Source organism: Lemur catta, chromosome 7 (assembly GCF_020740605.2).
Source record: "Lemur catta isolate mLemCat1 chromosome 7, mLemCat1.pri, whole genome shotgun sequence".
Taxonomy (NCBI): Eukaryota; Metazoa; Chordata; class Mammalia; order Primates; family Lemuridae; genus Lemur; species Lemur catta.
In genome coordinates this window covers 95,789,228-95,811,243 of record NC_059134.1, presented here as the reverse complement: position 1 = coordinate 95,811,243, position 22,016 = coordinate 95,789,228, and the positions used below count along the sequence as shown (strand labels likewise).

Genomic DNA, 22,016 nt, shown 5'->3' with positions numbered 1-22,016 from the left:
TGAATAATTTTACTTTAAACAGTAGAGAATTTGTTTAGGACATGATATTCATACTGTGCCAAAAATTTATCCCACATATTACTTACTAGTTACAAAACAGACACCATACCTTTGGATAGTTCTAAGTACTAGAACCTTAGCCAAAGGATTAAATTAGCGTTACTAATAATGAAGCAACTGGATGAGATAAAGTAAGTTACACAGCATCTTATGAAGTATTCCTAACAAAAGATTTTATCCTGAATATAATAAATATTTTAGATATTGCTTTCCCTTTATGGATACCACAGTCAATAGAAAAACATGGCAAATGCCCCTGGAAATAATATCAAAATATTTGAGGAGATAAAACACTTGATATTATAAAAAAGTTAATATCATTAAGAGGTATTAACATTATTAATACAATTAATATCATGGAAATCTACTTAAAAATTCTACGTGGATGCATAGAACTTGATTCTGATAGGAAGAAAGAAAGAAGAAAAGAAAAAGAAAGACAGAAAAAATTAAAGAGAGAGATGTATCAAATGTTTGCTCTACTTTAACCTTCATGGTCACACAAAAGATATCTGATCTCCAGATTAATTTTTCACTACTTGGAAAATTTGTAGAATATATTTGTTATAATTATTTTTAAAATATTTATTTTATTTCATATTGCATCAATTATAGACTTCATTCTTTGTAATACAATTGAATTGACAATGTTATAATACATGCATATTATTTATACAATCTCTTTCATTGATAGACATCATTTTTTGGTGGAGTAGGGAACACCAAAACCATGTACCTGTACTAAAGCAAAAATTAAGATAAAGAAAACTGTCAGAATCTACTTTTTTAGTAATTCTTTGGGTTTGACTTACTCTGCAAATAAAGACATGTATTTCTATAAGAATTTTATGAAAGTAGTAAGCAATCTCACATCACATCAATGATGGCTTGTAAAACAATGGCTCTCTGATATCCTTTCCTGCCCACTGTAGACACATTCTTGACTTATTCAGGAACACTGAATTGATTTTCTAGAGACAATGCATTTTGTACATATTTTGGTGGCTATAAAAACAAATATAAACCAAGTTTGACTACATAAATGAGAGGTTGCTAGGGTGTGTTATTTTCTACATCCATGATAGTAAATACTAGTTTCCCTATTAGTGAGAAAAGATATGAGATATTTCTCTAACCATTTATAGATTTCTATGTAAAGCACTAAACTCTTTTTACTTGGTTTTATTTATGTGTACACTATTTTCTGTGATTCCTGAAAATTACCTGGTTCTAGCCTTTTAAGCCTTTTTTATCCAGTAACATTGTATCATCCCCACTTTTGTCAGACTCTCAAAACATATAAAAAATACCACAGGCAGATCTTACCATTCATTGGACATTCACTATAAAACTAGGCCAGGTAGAGAGTTTAGAGAAGCTACTTCATTTCCCTGCCCTGCCACCACCCCTTCCTATGGCTTTTAACACTAAAACAGCTGACCATAAATGTATTATATGATGAGACATCAAGAAAATATGCATATATATACATTTACTTAAACATAAAAGTAATTGTGAGTTGGAAAAAAAGAGTTAGGAAGAGCCAGTAAATAAATGAGTAGAAAAGACACCGCAATTTTAAGTGAAATAAATATTACTGTTTTGTAAATTTGAAAGTACTCATCTTCACTTAAACCTGCATTTTAATCTTAGTTCTGATGATCTCCATTAGATAAGCATTTGATCTTTCTAGAGATAATTTTATGGCATTCCAGAGACTCCTCTAAACCTTATAGGTAAGCAGGAGGAGTTGTTCTCTTGCTAATTAGATATCATGGTGTGATGAAGGGCTATATACTAAAGCAGATGCGTTAGTGGTTTGATTGGTTTAAACTCCAACAAAAAGTGGTGCTTTGCAAATACGTTTTTTGTTTTTGTTTCTTGTCTTCACTAATCAAAGAATATCTAGCTTTCACCAAAGATTATAATAAAGATGATTACAACATTGTAGTAGCCCAGAAACTTCAATTATCAAAGCACATTGTTAAATAAGTCACCTAGATCGATTATTAAAGAATAAAGATTAAAAAAAGACAGGGCCATGAAGAGTAAATGGAACTCAAAGGGGTAATCACACAAACAGTGCAGTCTCCTTACCTGTAATGAGGAATCTTTCTGTGCTCCCCATTTGTTCCTAAAATAACACAGTACGAGTGATTTATGAGTTTCTTTCCTCCTTTGAGACTTTCTCTAAGGACAAGGGATGTAATTTGTTAATTATGCCTAAAGCAATTAAAAGCTTTAAACAAAGCCAATGGGATATCTGACAATTATACAGGCACCTTTATATTCCTATACAAGTAAAGGTATCTTAGATACCTTTCCACAACTTTTCTTGGTTAAGCCTTCTCTGTTGTAACCCAAAGATCTGGAATCAAACATTGTACCTGTAGGTCATAAATTTTAGTATTTCTTATAGCTCTGAATAATCTTTTTCCAATACAGTGGCTTTTTGTGGCTTTATGGCTGAGAACACAATGGAGAAATCCTCAAACATGCCTATTGCATTGTTTGAAAAATTCACAGGGGAAAATAATATAAATGTGTAACTTTTCCCTTATTTTGTGGTGTTTTAGATTTATTACAGAAGTTTAATATTCATATAAACAAATGTACACATAATAAATAAATTTTTACAAACTCAATACATACATGTAACAAGAATCCATATTAAATAGCAAAAACTAAATAAGTAAACATTATCAGGAACCTAGAAGAATTCTTCATTCACTTTTCCACTATGAACTTCCCCACGCATACGCAAAAATATACAACCAGTATACTGACTTCTTTTTTTTTTTTTTTTTTGAGACAGTGTCTCACTCTGTTGCCCGGCTAGAGTGAGTGCCGTGGCGTCAGCCTAGCTCACAGCAACCTCAAACTCCTGGGCTCAAGCGATGTTTCTGCCTCAGCCTCCCGAGTAGCTGGGACTACAGCCATGCACCACCATGCCTGGCTAAATTTTTCTATATATATTTTTAGTTGGCCAGATAACTTCTTTCCATTTTTAGTAGAGATGGGGTCTCGCTTTTGCTCAGGCTGGTCTCGAACTCCAGACCTCGAGTGATCCACCCGCCTCGGCCTCCCAGAGTGCTAGGATTACAGGCATGAGCCACCGTGCCTGGCCAAGTATACTGACTTCTAACAGCATAACTTTCAGCTATTTTTATTACTTATATTAATGAAATCCTCAAAATATGTATATTCTATACACAGACACATTTTATACATACATTATGTTCATATATAATATAGGTAGTGTGAACTAACATAAAATCTTAAGGCTCCCAGCACTGACTGACTGAATGGACCCCCTTCTGGCCAAGGAGATATCCTAAAACTAAATTGCCCTCAAGGGAGAGGGAGATCAGACACGTCTTGCCAAGCTCCCCTCCCTTCTTGGAGATATCCTTTGTAACTTATTAACAGGCCCAAGGTTATGCAAGACAGACCTGCAAGTCCTCAATTTACACAACAAATATATGTTCAGTGTCTTCACTCTAATTAGAGACCTTATCTTGAAACATTTCAAGCCTTTAGACAAAGATTCATGTCTTTAACCAACTACAAGTCAAAGTATCTTTAAACCCACCTATAACCTATAAGCCTCTGCTTCAAGATGGCTCATCTTTTTGGGCCAAACCAATGTATGCCTTCCATGTATTTATTTATGACTTTACCTGTAACTCCTGTCTCTCTGAAATGTATAAAACCAAACTATAACCCAACCACAGTGAGTTCAGTTGCTCAAGGCTTCTTGGGCATAGCTCCCAGTCATAGTCCTCATATTTGGCTCAGAATAAACCTCTTAACATTATTTTACAGAGTTTGGCTTCTTTTCCATTGACAGTGGATAGACAGATAGCATATTTTAAAAGAAATCTGAGATAACACTGACCACTAGGAAGATAGACTTACAGTGTCATTAGGCAGTTGGTTTTGATGTGTTATTCTTTGCTATGTATGTGCCCATCAATGAAACAGTAACTCTCATTTCCTATAGGTCAGTATGACTAGTATGATGGATACTTGGCTTTAACTGGTGTGTAATACATGAAGAAAAAATATCATTAAGACAGCATTTATGGCATATATAGTCTGTATTAAACTTTAAATAGAAAAAAGAACTAAACAAAAGTTTATAAAAGGCTTTCAGATAAAACAAGTCAAAATCTTAAGTTCAGAGCAATAAGATAAGGTATCTGTCTATGATAAAAATTTTGCTTTGTCCACCATGCAGAGGCTAAAATAATAAAAATAATTCTAAAGAAAAAAAAGTGTAGAGAAAACTACTAAAATGCTTTCCTATCTTCATTTGACTAGTCAAGCAAGCCAGACTGGGAAACAAAAGATAAATTCAAAGCTATTTGGAAATTTCTTTTTCAATTTAGCCAGTTCTAGGTAAAATGTAAATAATTTAACCAAGGTTAAGAATTTAACCCTAAATTCATTTAACACTTTAAAACAAGGACAAAAAAGAGAGGGAAAGCATTTTTTTAAAATATTAAATTGCTACAGAAACTGCAGATTTGATCAAAATTTTGGTTCACAGCCTTCATTAGATATACCTATCAGGTAAATAAAGTTCAGCCATGTCAATAGGCTCCACATAGAAGAGGTTTTCCTTTACCTTTTTGTTGACTGTCTAAAAGATAAAGAATTTACATTTTATCATGATAATTTCCTGTGTTGTCTTTATTAGGTTTTTGATTACTTAAGAAAATTGAGCTTTGAAACGGTTTACATCCAAGTTTTTTGTAGTGTTTTTAAAGCCTTTTGATTATTACTTTGGCTAAATGAGTGACTATTACTTCACAGTGACCTGTTATTCTGCTTTGATCTGGTATGATAAACATTTTCACTTCTTTGGTAGGCTTTCCCAGGATCAAAATTCTAAACTAAGTCTTTTTGACCTAGAATTAACTTTAAGATTTTCCAGTTAGGCCCCAGGAGAGAATCAAAGAACATATCTCTCATCTTGTACAGATATTAAATGATTAGGTTTATTTGGTATAGTCCATGGAAAATTTTATCAAATAATATAAAGTGATGTTAGATCTTCTTTTAGTTATATTTATGCATATATTATTGACATAAATGTTTCAAGATTTATACAAAGTCATAAAAATTGAAGATGTTATAGGTTATAACTTTGGTTGTTATGTTTAATCTTTAAAATTATATTTGTATGGATATGTTATTTATATGAGCATTCTGAAATATATAAAAGTCTGAGGGCCTGATGTGATGCTGGCAGTTATGATTTTGGTTGATATTTTAAAAAGCTGTATGTAGTAATAATCAATAAATTTCCTTGTCAATTGTAAACTTTCATTGGGTTTTTAATCATGACTATTATATAATTTTGTTGCCCACAATTATTGCTTTGAATTTTTCTCTAAAAGCATTTATGATCATCTATAGTCCAAAACTGCCTTTTATAGAAAAGACCCTAACAAGTGGTCTTCAACACAGATTTCTGAAAGCTTTAAGTGAATGAACTAAATGAAGATTTTGAGAATTCTGATAAAGTAACTGATAGGTTCATAAAACTGCTAATCAAGATCAAACAAAACAAAAATGTATTACACGTGATTGAATAACTGATGATTATAATGTTATTAATACTTTTATTTAAAACATTATTTGTTCTTCACTTAAATATTTTTTATTATATGTTAGTGTACATTCACATGTACAGAGATATAGTTCATAAAAACTATTAACTTTTATTTTTTGGCCAGGTGTGCTCTTGAGAATTGGTAACAATGTCTTTTTTTGTTTGTTTGCTTAATAACATTTCACTTCCAATCACACTGAAAGAAAATGCTGAAAGTAGCATTCTTGATATTATGGTTTCATAACAAAGACAATCAACTCTATAAAACAATTTTAATATGAGATGAAAAAAATAATTATATATCTTCTTTGGCTAAACATTAACATTTTGCTTTGTGTACACACAACAAGTGAGAAGGATGAAAAAGGAGAAGCTGTTCTTAAAAAAGTTTTAGCCTATTTTTCCATGTTTTATTTTCATGTGAACTTTTTCTGTGATACAAATATATTTTTAGGTACAAGAAAAAACTGCTTCCACAAAAGTTGAGAATTTGATGGATAAAATGCTGCAAAAATTAAAAATGCAAATTTTAATAGTTGAACAAGATATCTGTTACTAGAAGAATGATCTGAGTCTTGACCAGCTACCAAGAAATGGTCCCACATGCCTCAACCACCCCCTGTTAGGCTTTGTCTTATGGAACTGGAGACCATTATCCTAAGTATCTAAAGTATGGAAAAGCAAACACCACATGTACTCACTGTTAAATTGGAACTAACCAGTGAGCACATATGTATATAGACATAACTAAATCTCAATGGAAATCAAGCTGGGGGAGGGGGAGGGAGGAGATGAGCAAAAACCTACCTAAGGGGTGCAATGAACACTATCGGGGTGACCCACACACTTTTAACCCTGACTCAAGCATTATAAAAGTAATCCATGTAACCTAAAACATTTGTACCCCCATAATACTTTGAAATTAAAAATAAGCAAATAAAAGTAGTTCATAGAATAAAAAATATAGAAATCCTTTATTAACTCACATTTTATCTCTAATATGTTCTTTCAAATTATCGTTTATGACTTACAAAACATTTTTTGTTTGGATATGTGAGGTTGAGATAACAACAATTAATATTTTTTTCCCCACAGAAATGAATGAATTTCTATCCCTGTATTGTTACTCCTTTTAACAGCAGTGTTTTCAGGAGGAAATGAAAACTACTATTAACAATGAAGACAGTTTTAGCTTTAAATTTACGTTAGTTTGAGCGACTGGCGTGGGTTATTCAGAAATCTCTTCAGCGCACTCTTCACGTCCTTGTTCCTCAGGCTGTAAATGAGAGGGTTCAGCATCGGAATCACCAGGGTGTAGAAGACCGAGGCCACTTTGTCCGTGTCGAGGGAGTGGCTGGTCCGCGGCTGCAAATACATGAAGAGGAGGGTGCCGTAGAACACGACGACGGCCATCAGGTGAGAAGCACACGTGGAAAAGGCCTTCTGCCGTCCCTCTGAGGACCGTATCCTCACAATGGCAAGGACGATTCTGCAGTAGGATGCTAGAACAATAATCATGGAGAAGAACAAATTGGTCCCCGAGAAGGTAAACACCGCGGTTTCCGGAACGTAGGTATCGGAACAGGACAGTGCTAACAAAGGGACGTCGTCACAGTAAAAATGGTTGATGACGTTGGAAGAGCAGAATGACACCGAGAACACGCAGGAAGAGACGGTCAGGGCTGTGACCAGACTCTGGAGGTAGGTGAGGGACACCAGCAGGCGGCAGAGCCGCGGGGAGACGACCGCCGTGTAGAGCAGAGGGTGGCAGATGGCCACGTAGCGGTCGTAGGCCATGGCCGCCAGCATGAAAATCTCGGCCACGATGAACACTAAGAATCCACCCAGCTGGGCTGCACAGCCGTAGTAAGATATGCTTTTCTTGGTAACCCAGAAGTTAACCAGCATTTTAGGGGCAATCACGGTGGAATTGCTAAGGTTGATGACAGCCAAGTGCCGCAGAAAATAGTACATGGGGGACTGAAGCTGGGAGTCAACCCTGGTGAGGGTGATGATGCTCAGGTTCCCCGCCACGGTCAGCCCGTAGATCACCAGGAAAACAAAGAAGAGGGGCATCTGAAGCTCCGGCCGGTCTGAGACTCCCATGAGAATGAACTCAGTCACCCAGGTGAGATTTCTTGAGGCCATTTATTTTGTTGCGTTCATCTTTTAATGTGCAAAATGGAAAGACATTAATAGATGATAAAATTGCTTTTCCTGTTAGGTGCTAGGTTGTTAAAGTTTCATTTAAAACCAATTTATTTGGTTGACAAACCCCTAAGCTTCAGATCTTGTTTTTCTCTCCATCTTTTCACAAATTCCAGGAAATATAAACTCACTAGAGATAATTAAGGATCTTACAAGTGTTTGGCAAGCTATTAATTTACTTATTTGCTGTTTAATATTGTTTATATCAAATGAATATATATTTATTAAATAGTATTATATGCATTAGTATTATGCATCACTATGCTTTACATTAATGTATAATAAAATATATTACCATATATATTGGATGAATATATGTATTTATATGTGCATGCACACCTGTGTGTGTGTGTGTGTGTGTGTGTGTATTTCCAATGAATTAAGAGAGTGGCTTTAAGAAGTTGATGGGCCAGAGTGACCTCCAGTTACCTTTTTCTTAGCTTCCCCAGGTGTTCTCTCCAGCCCATACCATGTCATCAATCATCTTTGGGGGTTTTAATATTTCTGGGGGAAGCACTTTCAGTACCCTGAATTTTTTTATCAATTTCTATCACCCCATTTTGTTTCAGATTCCCAGAAAACAGTCTTACAGCTCAATACTTTTCTTCTTAGTGTCATTCTGAAACTCTGAATTCTATTTACTTCATCATATTTACTTTCTTCTGCCAAATAAGCCAGTCCTGTCCTAACATTTGACGTCTAGTTACTCAGACTTTTCTCTGTTATTTTGTTCCGGCATCAATTCTTTCCCTTCCCATTCCAGCATATACTTCTTCCCATTAAATTGTTTAAAGCTTGTTTTGATTTAAAAAAAATATTACCATTTTTATGAGCAGGTAAGATTATGATGGAAAAGATTGTGACGATACTTACATTGATCAAATATTTTCTCTCTGTTTGCCACACGAAAACCAATACGTGCATTATTCATTCTGACATTTATATTCCATAAACTTATTCTTTATTTAACAACAAAAAAGAATATCAACAACACCAATTATTGATTCCTTCTGTGAATTTGTGCAGTTAGCTTTGGGAAGGGGCAGTATTTGCGAATGTTTAATATTCTTCCCTATTATTAATGCCTTCCTCTATGGACGTATGACTGAGGGTATAGCTAGGGTTGCTTTTTATTTCAGTAAGTATATGCCACTAGCATATAGTTTCTGTAGACAAGCCCATTTTCTCCTGTCATTTTAAAAATAAGAATCTTATTTGAGTTAGCATTTGCTCCTGTTAAGAGCTATTAAAATTTTATATATTTTTTAAATTAGTTTTGAATAGAAATATTTATATTTCTACCAATAAAATGAATCTCAGTAAATAAAAATTTTAAAAATATATATGCACATATATATAACATATAAATAATGTTAATCATTTCAATTCTCCAATTTACTTTCAAAAGCGTCACCATTTGGATGAGAAATCATATTGCCAATTAACTCTTAAATAGTTTCTGAGATGTTTTCAAGACTATATTTCATTGGTTTCTAACTGTGGAATTTGTCTTAAACTTGTTGAGACATGGATTGTGTTTGGGACAAACACTGAATCTCACCATGATCTCTCAGTGTCCAGCAGAGACATAGAGACTAACTGTTGACACTGGGAATCTTTTCATCCAGGAATGTTCACCCTAGACAATGTAAAACTCAAGAGGAAAAGAAAAAAAAAAAAAAAAACATGTTTTTATTGACTTCAAGTAATTTTGTAAGTCTTTCCTGGAAACATAGTATCATATACATCAGCAACATTTAAGAAACCTCCTTTCTGGTGTAGAGTGCCCTCTAAAACCTGTCAGCTTTAAGGCACAGAAAAGAAATCACTCTTCATATTAAGGTGTAATATACTACCTGTAATTACTATTCATTATTTTGTATAAATGCTCAGTTTAACTTATCAACAGGGATTCTAAGTACTATTGGTTATATTATATCACTATTATTTCGACCAAGCAATCGGTGGGCAGAGATTTGAGTCGCTTGGAAAAGAAGACCAAATCAGATATCAGTTCAGTACTGAGTCGGATTCAAATTGATAAAGCTTCAAAGATACCTGGTCCTCACATTTAGACTTAGTAATACGTGAAATATTTGGTGTAACCTACCTGTTCCAAGAGATCGGCTAAGACCCATTCCCAAGGCTGTTGCATGAAGCCTGCTGCAGAGTTTTACAAGTGTCAGAAGTCTCTGAAGACCTTCACACTGAATATGTTTGTTTCTAGGTTCCAGCCCCCAAACATGACAACCATATTTCCCAGATAAAAATCTGATTCCCTAGGGAAAATAGGACAAATTGAATGCTCATTAGCTAAGATTCCACTCAAAATTTCACACAAAGAGTAAAAGTACAGAGATTGCCTAGGGACTCACTTAAATGATCACATTGAATAATAAATAAATGCAATTATTCCCTCTGATTTTTTGTTTTTTGGTTTAATTTGTACAGTAGCTGGGAAGTGCTGCTGTTTCCCCCTGGGATGAAGATAATCCAACAGTTAGAAAGTATAGAATTCTGCACCCAGTGGTCAATTTTAATGTGAATCTTGGGAATAGAACTGAATGTAAACCCTACATTCTGAATCAGAAGCAAGTTCTGGCATATATACCATAAAAACCAGAAGGCATAGGACATAGATTCAACACACGAATGGCTATAAAGAAAATAAATATCAGCCTTTGTGATTTTCAGGTGTGTTTAGAGATTTCATCCATTCTGAATTTTACACACACACACACACACACACACACACACACAGAAACTCACATGGTTTGTATATGCACAGATAGTGAACATCAATGATCATAAGTTAGTTTTGACATTTGAAGGAAGGAGCCATGTGATATCAGAGGGGAAAGTCTCCATGTGGGAGAAAACAAATCCAGACATATTGTGAATATATATTGTGGTGGCAGAAGCTCTATATTTGTACTGTGAGGTGTTATTTAAACTTATTAATCCCATTTTAGGAAATATCCTTTGGTTGTACTCTGTTATAAGGATATCGTCCTACTGTAATTAATAAAGGGAAACTTTGAGGAAGAGAACGGTTTCACAAAATTGTATGGACACGCTTGAGGCTCTGACTCAGGGGGATGGGCGGGACATGGACAATGTATATAACGTGAACTTATGTACCCCCATGATGAGCTGAAATAAAAAAAAATTGTAATTTAAAAGTAATAAATAAAGATGAAGAAGGGTAGGGAAAGCATGACCACTTCAATGTATCTTTGAAGGAGACATATCTTTGCAATGAAAATGAGGTCTGTTGGAAGCAGGGCTAAGCATGAGCAGAATACAGACTCTTATCTACACCTTCGTTCTTGGGTTTGAGCAATAAGGAATAGTGGCATCCATAAGAACATCAAAGAATGGTCTGGGTCAAACAAAACAGAGCCAAAGGCTGATTAGGGGCCAGGCCTGCAGAGAATCCCATAAAAACATGGATGGGGGCTTAGTTCGGGAAGAGCCAAATCTGCCAGCAAATTGAACCTTAATCTTTGTGATTTTCTTTTGTTATTATTGAGTTTAAGTATAATCTTCACTAATGCCTAGTCTCTGTATTCTGTGAGGAATTAAATAATGGGTTGTATATCCATGCCCTGGATGATGTAGGAAAAGGGGGAGAAATAGATTCTCACAAATGAACACAGGTATAACACTTGGGAATTGGAACACATTATCTGTGGTATCTGAGCCACAGGGCATGATTAGATTGCTGCAAATACATAGATCTAAGGAAGTAGCAAATTGCCTGCAAGCAGTGGTTTTCATCTGGATTAAGTGGTGGTTGATCAAACTAGTCAGATATAGCTGTGAAATGATTTATAATTGCAACTATGTAAGCCTATACAATTCTAGCTATATGGAGACAAAAGAAAAGAATATACAGAATTTTGAAGATTACACATATATGTCTGAGTGTGTGCATTTTTGTGTACATCAATCAGTATTAGCACCTATAGATATGAATATGTAAATATATGTGTGTATATATACACATATACATATACAATGTGTGTATTCATATATCAGTATAAACACAATGAAAATAAGAGCATTGGTAGAAGGTTGTCTATGATATTTATTTTAAAATGTCCAAGAAACAATAGAAATACATTATTAAATATTTCATTATATCCTCCTGATATTAAGGTACAGAATATACTATCAACATTTTTGAAGTTAATTTTTAGTGTGAAAAATATACTTTATTGATAATCTGTTTTTTCCCAAACACTTTTTTCATGGCCTCTTTTACATCTTTGTTCCTCAAGCTGTAGATGACAGGATTCAGCATGGGAATCACAATGGTGTAAAATATCGACACTATCATGTCATGTTCCAAAGCGTAGCTGGAACTTGGTCTCACATACATGAAGAGAACTGTACCATGAAAAATAGACACTCCAATTAGGTGAGAGCCGCATGTAGAAAACACTTTTCGTTTTGCTTCAGCAGAGTGCACTCTCAGAATGGCCAACAGGATGAAACCATAGGAGATCAGGACAATCAGGATAGTGACTATCTCAATAGAGCCAGCAAAGTAGAAGAGTAGGAGCTGGTTTGTGTGAGTATCGGAACAGGAAAGAGCAAGGAGAGGAGGGATATCACAAAAGACATGTCTAATTTCATTGGACCCACAGAAGGAGAGGCTAAAAGTGGCTACTGTGTGTAATGTAGCATGCAAAATTCCACCAACATAGGAAGCAATGATGAGTGGTATATAGACTCTGGGTGACATGCTCACTGCATACAAGAGAGGGTTGTAGATGGCTACATAGCGATCATAAGCCATTGCTGCCAAGAGAAAGCATTCTGTGGTCCCTAAAGTAACAGCAAGAAACATCTGTGCCACACAGCCAAGGAATGAAATGAATTTATTCTTTGACATGAAATCTACTAACATATTCGGGGTAATTACTGAGGAATAGCAGGCATCCACGGAAGACAAAACACTCAGAAAATAGTACATGGGGTTGTGGAGTCGGGAATCCCCAATGACCAATACAATCAGTCCTAAATTTCCCATGAGAGTAAAGAGGTAGATTGCTAGAAACAGGAAGAAGAAGATGATCTGCAGTTCAAGATTATCTGTGAAACCCTTCAGTACAAATACGGTAACTTCAGTGGCATTCATTATGTTGAAATCTCATGGAACAAACTTGAAGGTATTCATAAAATTACAGTTCACATTACTACAAAAAAGAGTGGACAAAACTGTGACTCAAAGGAATGTGAACTATGCCCTTATATATACTGCACAGTATATTTTTGCCCATGCATAATTTTCCAATAGAGAATAAGAAGACAGTAACAAGATAATGGGTGGAGTGTTCATGCCACTCACTGCAGAATCAGATGAAAGAAATGGGTATTCACTCAGTGGCTGAATTTATGCTGTTTTAAAACCATCAGGCTTACTGGTTAATTTACCACGGATTTCTGTTAACTATTTTCATATTAAATAATATTAAAACACAAAGTGAGTGTTTATAAGAAAAATTTGTTCTGGCATCGAAACACATGAGATACTATATCAGGGGAAAGAACATTGGAATAAAATGTCAGAATTCTAGACCGTTTGGCAATTGTGCAAAATAATTTGCTGTGTATACTTATCTACTTACCTCCAGAATAAGGACATTAATAGTTATTTTACAAGACTGGAGTAAATATTGTAGTAAAAAATTATGTTAATAAAATTAAATATTTAACTTCAATTATAGAATGTGCTGAAGTAGGTTGTTTCTACAGAGTATTCTGTCAAGATTCAATCCAATGAAAAATATTTTGATTATGATTTTTTTTCCTCGGCCCACTCTTTATGTCTCTGAATTATCCTTTGGAGAATAAAGAAGATTTGTGAATTATGCTATTATTTGATACCAAAAATACACATAAAAATCACCGCAATTCCTTTTCCACATCACAGTTGTCTTGATTTTGTTTGGGGCAAACAAGATGCTTCAGCTAAATTTCTCTTGAGACAGATATTCTACTAGATTCTGAAAAAAGTTATACTGGGCAAAAAGTAAGTCAATATTAGCACATACTCAAAAGTTTCAGAAATATAAAGAAAACTATGATTCTTGATGATTTAATACTCCAGGATTGAGTTTTAAAATTAGTGTATATTTATTTCTGTAAATATAATTTTAATGGAAAGCAGAAAACTCTAAATATGATGGGTTTACTGATGAAACACTAAGTTTGCCCAAAAAGGGGAGAAATGATAGCCATTTATTGAGCATTTGCTGCAGGAATCTACATTTTTGTGCACATTACTTTATTTCACATTCATAGAAACTTTCATAGCTCATAATTTTCAGAGCCAAGATTCAGTCCCAGGTCTTTCTCATTGTGTATGCACTTTTAACCTTTTTTTCATTGCCCTATTATACCATCATTTTAATCTGCACCTGGAAAACTACACCCCACCTCCAAACCCAGGAAAATAAAAATAAAGTGAAACATAACTGGATATATTTGAATATTTTTAAACCATGAAAATGAGAGAAGCATTATAAAATAAGTAATAATTTGAAGTGATTACTAGATTATATAGCTAGAGATGTATTTAAAAGAATTATTGTTTTTTTATTTTTTCAAAATATAAGACCTAGATAGTTGAATATGCCACTCTTTTCATGTCCTCAATTGATATATTCATGATTATTCTTACTTTGAACTGTCTTCATCCATCAGAAAAATAAAAGCATACACTCTATTAGGAACATTCTTATTTACCTCTACAAATAGAAGTTCAATATTTTCTATTTTTTCTTGTTTTCTAGTAAGTTTTGGTTTTAAATTCTTAGGAAGAGCTCTGAATAAATCAGATTTTGATGAATACATTTGATTCACACATGCAATAGGCCAGAACTGAAGTAATTAGTTCTTGGTGGTTAGTAGCTAAAATGTTTAGTACAAAATAACATAGTAATTCCTTAACATTTTAGTTTTTAGCTCCTAAAATATTCTACAGTCATCTGAAATTTTCTCTTACCTATGGAACAGCAAATGCAGGTTAAGTACACAATGACTATGGCTAATTTAGATTATTTATATCTCCTTAATCAAGTGTTGATTTGATGAAATCCACAGGAGATGTCCCAAAGGGAATGCGCCCCAATTATTTTCTGGCTTGAAATAGCGACATAATAATTTACTTAACAATAAAAAAGTAAATGATTCCGGGAAATAACTACATGCTGCTATTTACTGAATGAATAGAGTTCTTTGGACTGTGCTTTAGATGTTTTAGATTTACATTTCTCTTATGATTACTGGTGTTGAATATTATTTTCATACACCTGTTGGCCATCTGTATGTTTTCTTTGGAGAAGAATCTATTCAAGTTATTTGCCCATTTTTAAATCAGATAATGATGATGGTGATAATTATTGCTATCTAGTTTAGGAGTTTCTCATATATATTTGGCATTAATCCCTTATTAGATATATAATTTGCAAATATTTTCTCCTATTCTTTAGGTTGCCTTTTCACTTTGCTGATCATTTTCTTTACCATGCAGAAGCTTCTTTAGTTTGATATAGTCCCACTTGTCTAATTTTGTTTTTGTTGATTGGCTTTTGGTGTTATATCCAAGAAGTCACACCAAGCCCAGGTCCTGAAGCTTTTCCTTCATGTTTTCTTCTAGGAATTGTAGTTTGGGTTTCATGTGTAAACCTTTAATGCATTTTGATTTGGTTTTTCCATATGGTATAAAGCAAGGGTCCAATTTACTTCATTTTCATAGGCATATTCTGTTTTTCCAGCACTATTTGTTGAAAGAACTATCTTTTCTCCATTGTGTATTCTTGGCAACCTTGTGTGGAAGATCAGTTGACCATATACGCTTGGGATTATTTCTGATCTGTCTATTCTGATCTGTTGCTCTGTATGTATGTCTTTATGCCATTATCTTACCTTTTAATTACTGTAGCTTTGTAATGTATTTGAAATCACAAAGTGTGATGGGTTCCAACTCTTTCCGGGAAAATACAAGAGGTGCTATATAGAGTTGGAACCCATTCTACTAAGTGAAGTATCCCAAGAATGGAAAAATAAGCACCACATGTACTCACCATCAAATTGGTTTCACTGATCATCACCTAAGAGCACATTTAGGAATAACATTGATTGGGTGTCAGGCAGAAGTGGGTGGGGGAGGGGATGGGTGCATACATACATAATGAGTGTGATGCCCACTGTATAGGGTATGGACACATTTGAAGCTCTGACTTGGGAAGGTGGGGGGGCAAGGGCAATATACGTAACCTAAACTTTTGTACCCCCACAATATGCTGAAATAAGAATTAAAAAATATTTTTAAAAAAGTGTGATGACTCCAGCTTTGGTCTTTCTCTCTTTGTTCCTTTATTTATTTTGAGTCTTTTGTGTTTATATATAATTTTTAGGATTATTTTTCTATTTCTGAAAAATCTGACATTGGGATTTTTCAGGGATTGCATTGAATCTGAAAATTACTTTGGGAGATTTCAATAACTGCAAATCAAAACCACACTGAGATATCATCAGACACCTGTTGGGATGGTCATTATCAAAAAAACAAAAAATAAGTGTTGGCAAGATTATGGAGAAATTGTAGCCATTGTACACTGTTGTTGGGAATGTTAAACAGTGTTGTCATAATGGAAAATAGTATGGATGTTCCTCAAAATGTTGGCAATAGAACTACCATACAATCCAGCAATTCCGTGTCTGAGAATTTATTCAAAGTAATTGAAATCAGGATTTAAAAGAGGTATATGTAGTCCCATGTTCATTGCAGCATTATTCACAATAAACTAGTGTGGAAACAATCTAAATGTGCACTGATAGATTAACGGAAAAAGAAAATGTGGTATATACAAATGAAAGCTTATTCAGTTTTAAAAAGAGAAGAGACTCTGGCATATGTGTTAATATGGTCAAAACTGGAAGACTTTATATGAAGTGGAATAAACACAGAATGACAAATACTACATGATTCCACTTATTTGAGGTATCTATAGTGCTCTAAATGCTTAGAAAATAGAATGGTGGCTGCCAAGGTCTTGGGAGAGGGGTACTGGGAGTTTATATTCAGTAGGTACAAATTCGTAGTTACGCAAGGTAAAGAGCTCCAAAGATCTGCTGTACAACATTGTGTGTATGTTTAATACTATAGTTTACATATAAAATTTTGTTGAGAAGGTAGTTCTTATGTTAAATTTCTTATAATAATAAAAAAACACAAAAAATGATGCTTTAGAAAAGATATATGATTTAACACTAGATAAGAACCAGAACTCTTAAGATATGAGACATAAACTTATGTCATAGCTCTGACACTGGGCTAGAAATTAATATCTCTGTGGCCCAGTTTTCTCATACTGGAAATATAAGCTATTTTATATTATAATCAGTCAGCAAAAAGGGTAAACTATAATAATGTAAAATCACAATATATTTATTTCAGAATGTAGCAAATGGATTTACTTACAGTGATCGAAATTCACTAGATTTATATTCTGTTCAAATTACAAAGCACTGTGTTAGAAGTGAAAAATGGAAAAATATCAACCTTATTGAGAAGATTAATGCCCAAAATGATAAGAAAAGTACAAAAATGCCATAAACATGTGGAGAACACATAAAAAGTTTAAAATTCTGTAGGACTTCATAAGTGAAGAGATTGTATGATTTCAGAATTCTACTCTATATCTTACTCAGATGAGGTGGTAATATACATATATCTCTATTTATATCATATTTATCTATATATCTACATATCATAGAGACCAGTAACATATATGTGTGTGTATATATATGTGTGTATGTATGTGTGTGTATATATATATATATATATATATAAAATACAGTACTCTGCCCTTATCTATAGTTTTCCTCTCTGAGCTTTTATTTACCCCTGGTCAACTACATTTAAAAAATTAAATGGAAAATTCCAGAAGAAACATTCATAAGTTTTAGATTGTAGGCTGTTCTGAGCAGCATGATGAAATTTCTGTCCCTCCCAGATGTAAATCATCCCTTTGTCCTGCTTATCCCCACTGTAGACACTACCCACCCATTCCTCAGTTGGTCTCCATCTTGGTTACTGATCCACTGCTGTGGCATCACAGTGCTTATGTTCAAGTAACCTTTATTGTATTAGGTTATTAAGTATGAAATGTCCAACTTCCTTAAGTATTATGTTTGATGGCTGATATTGCAGACATTTCACTTTGACACTTCTTGTTTTATTTTTATTATGAAAGTACATCCTCTTCTTTCAAATGCACATTTTGGCTTGTGATTATCTTTCAAACTTTATTTAGAGCAATTTTTGTGAAACCATGGGTAAATTAAAAATTCATGTTATTTTCGAATACGAGTTCTGTCATGGAACCAATGCAGCACAGACAGCTCAAAATATCAACAGAGTGTCTGGGAAGGTTGTGGCTAATGAACGCACAATACATGGATGGTTTGAGAAGTTCCATTTTGGTGATTTTAATCTTGAAAATGAGCTACGTGGGCAACCTGAGACCAAGGTTGATAATGAGCTGTAGTGGAAGCAAATCCATTTTAACCTATGCATGAATTAGCAGCAAGGTTTGATGTTACTATTCCAACAATACTGGACCATTTGAAATAAATGGGCAAGGTAAAGAAGCTTGATAGATGGGTTCAACATGAATTAAATGAGCATCAGAAGAGAAATCATCTGGAAGCTTGCCTTGCTTTTTTGTCACAACATAAAGGTGAACCATTTCTACACTGTATTGTTACAGGTGATAAAAATGGATTCTTTTTGACAATCACAAGCATTCAGCACAATGGTTGGATAAAAATGAAATGCCAAAACACAGTCCAAAACTGAATATTCATCAAAAAAGGCAAATGGTGTCTGTTTAGTGTCTAGTACTGGTATTATCCACTACAGCTTCATGAAACCTGGTCAGTCGATTACAATGGATGTCTACCGCAACCAACTGGATGAAATGATGAGGATGCTTGTGATTAAGCCCAGCCAAGATAGGTCAGTAGAAACAGGGCAATCATTTTGTAAGATAATGACTGACCACATGTCGCACACATTTTCCCAGACCAACTGAGCAGCCCTGTGTCCACATCCTGTGCCTACGAAACAGCCCCATAAGCCATGCCCTGAAGATATGCCTCCAGGTCAGCTGAGCAGTACTATTCGCAGTTTTGAACACCCACTGGGGGTCTTGGAAAGTATCCCTGTGGATCAGGGGGAATTTCTGTATTATGTGTGTATATATATGTGTGTGTGCATAGCATTTAACTAGAGAAATTTACATTGGTAGACTAAGGAGGCCCAACAGAATTTTTGCTCTGCTTTAATTCTCCAGATACTCCAGAAGGGCAGATGAGTTGAAAACAACAGATGTAGTGAACGATTTCTCATTTTGCAGATAAGCATATTGAGTGTGGTGTCACAAGATGATTTTCATAGTAATTCATGTATATATATATTTAAAATTAATTTTGAGGGCATATATGTTGGGCAGAAACAGAAACTTATTTCAGTGCTTATAAACCCCATGAAGAGAGGCAAAGCCAAAGAAAGGGATCAAATATGATATTGCTGGGCTTAGACATATTTTAAAGAGGGTATAGCCTGTAACCGCATGATGAGGGGGCATTACAACCACTATGTGAATGAAGTGATGTAAAGTGACACTGAGAATTCTTTCAGCAACTCACTTTTAAAGATGAGCAGATAACAAAGATTTCCCTCTGCTTTCTCAGAAGTCAATTGACTGTGAAAGTGTAAATCTGTTGCTGAATAACTTCACTCCATTCCATTGCTTGAGGGATCTTTTACCAATGCTTCACTCTCTTGATTATTTTAACTTTGAAGTAAATCCTGAAGTCAGATGATGTGAATATACCAAATTCATTCTTCTTTTTCAAAATTGTTTGTTTTTCTTAGTTTCTTTGCTTTTTCATATAAATCATAGAATCAACTTCTCAATTTATGCAAAAAATATTTGTTTAATTTTAATTGGAATTGAATCAAATCTATAGATTGGTTTAGCATTTCAGTTAATTGATAGATTGGTAGTAAACTTTTTTTTCCTTTCTTCTTTTTTTTTGCATTCATATTCCATAACCAGTATTCCCTATCTACTAGCTTACATTCTGTGGGTGTGGAGCCAAGGTGTCCATGTATTTTCCATAATTTTTCTAAGACTGTCTTATGTACATAGCCGGGTAATAGTCTATATGTGTATGAAATCTCTAAGACAAGGCTCTATACAACCCCCAAAGTGTGAACTTTATCACTGCCAGAGCTCTAATATTCTAAATTTTGACTATATAAAATATTATCTGTATACTGCCCCATCTCTCCCTCCTATTCATGTATTTATATCTTATCTCCTCTATTAAGCTCTCAATCAACTTAAATCTAGTTTTCATACCACTTAGAAGTGTAGCACTTTAAAGTTAAATAAGCAAATTTTATTGAAGATTATAAATTTTGTCATAAGTTATACTTTTATATTATTATATTAAGAACATGTTTATAGAATTTCTAGAGAATTCACAAGTTACATTCCCAGGAAGAGAAAAACTTGATTTTAGAGAATTTGTCATCCTAATGTTACATAGCTACTTAGCTTCAGAGCTAGGACCGTGTCCTGCATCATTAGATTTCTTTTGCACTGAGGGATATATTTTTTTTAACCAGAGGGCAAATTTCCTTCAGGTAATCATTTTCATCATGTAGTTCATTATTCCAGAGCATTCACTTGTTTACTATTAAAAAAAAACTTGATTTTGTCCCAGAAAAAATTTAGTGTGTTTCCTCTTTGGGCCATCCCTGTGGATTTGAAGAGCTTAAGAAGCCAGTATAAGAATCCAAATGCATAATATTTATTACGTACCTAACTGAGTGAGCAGTTTATTTGCACAGGTAAGAGGAGAGACTTTCCATCACTTCCGAAATATTATGGAAGCTATATTAAATTTGAAAATACATGCCTTGATATTTAAATATAAGAGAGGATTTTATTAAACTCAAAAGTTGTATTGCAAATAGAATCACATGCTTTCCAGAAAACATAACAGGGAAAATAGGACAGATTCTCTATATATTTTGATCAATAGAGCTGTAAGTTAGAAATATGTTCTTTTCTTGATGAAGGGTAACAATCAGAAGAGGAACAGTAGAATTAAGAGACTATGCTTAAAAATTGGAAAAATTATTAGATGGAGAGAAAATTGACTTTCAACCAGTCATTAGATATGTTTCACTTTGGGTTCATTTTTTTTCGTTTTGTTTTCCATTGTAGGATTACAAATTTTAAATTTATTTTATGAATTAGGTAATTTCTTTATAAGAAACTTCAGTTGTTGGGTTTTTTAAATTTCATATGCTAAGCTTAATATCTTTAAATAATTCAGCTACACAAAGATGCTATCTTATATAGTTTCTAGGGGATAACTTTTCCAGAATTATGACATATCATAATGAGGTTGTAATAGGGTCAAATAGGAATAGTATAGAGTGTCGAGTAAGAGAAAACTAGCCTTGAATCCTGACTTTTCCAGTAACTATGCAACCTTGGTGAAGTTATATATCTAACTGGGTCTCAGTTTTCTTAAGAATAAAAGGATGTTGCATCTTTTTTGCAGGTGATTATGTAGGTTGAATAAAGTAATGTACATAAAATTTCTAAGCCACTGTAGGGGCTTAATAACATGTGATAGCTGGTATTACAACTTTCCCTCTTCATGGGCTTATTGTTTGCAATATTGTTGTCATGGACATCTGATACTGTATGATTTTAGCCATGAGAGTCAAGGAACTGATTTTTATTTTAGTTTTATGGATTGATCATGCTCTAGTTAAAATTTCAGTATGTATGCTTTTGTATTTTTCGCCTATATCTCTTATGTGAAATCAGCTAGATGTAAATGCAGCCATTTCTAATGTCCTTAAATATTCATTAACAGAAATGCCTGTTTGAAGCACAGCTTGGATGAAGTGGCTAAACCTTATACTTTTTCTCTATCATATCTGCACTTTCCATAGTGGAGCTGATAAATGCTCTAATGGAACATGATTTGGAACAAAACATACTTCATTGATAAACCACCT

At 34.0% G+C, this 22,016-nt stretch overlaps 2 protein-coding genes across 2 annotated transcripts; both read right to left on the bottom strand.

Annotated features, from left to right (window-relative positions):
* Positions 1–6,880: 6,880 nt before the first annotated feature.
* LOC123642121 (olfactory receptor 8J2) lies at positions 6,881–7,828 on the bottom strand. The gene has a single exon (XM_045557033.1). The coding sequence runs from the start codon at positions 7,826–7,828 to the stop codon at positions 6,881–6,883; it is 948 nt and encodes a 315-aa protein (XP_045412989.1).
* A 4,220-nt stretch (positions 7,829–12,048) lies between these two features.
* Positions 12,049–13,234, bottom strand: LOC123641832 (olfactory receptor 5T2). The gene has a single exon (XM_045556764.1). The coding sequence runs from the start codon at positions 13,032–13,034 to the stop codon at positions 12,087–12,089; it is 948 nt and encodes a 315-aa protein (XP_045412720.1). The 5' UTR covers positions 13,035–13,234; the 3' UTR covers positions 12,049–12,086.
* Positions 13,235–22,016: the final 8,782 nt, after the last annotated feature.

Bases quoted from the DNA above. Each gene is read 5' to 3' on its own strand.
- LOC123642121 (XM_045557033.1), bottom strand. From the start codon at position 7,828: ATGGCCTCAAGAAATCTCACCTGGGTGACTGAGTTCATTCTCATGGGA.
- LOC123641832 (XM_045556764.1), bottom strand. From the start codon at position 13,034: ATGAATGCCACTGAAGTTACCGTATTTGTACTGAAGGGTTTCACAGAT.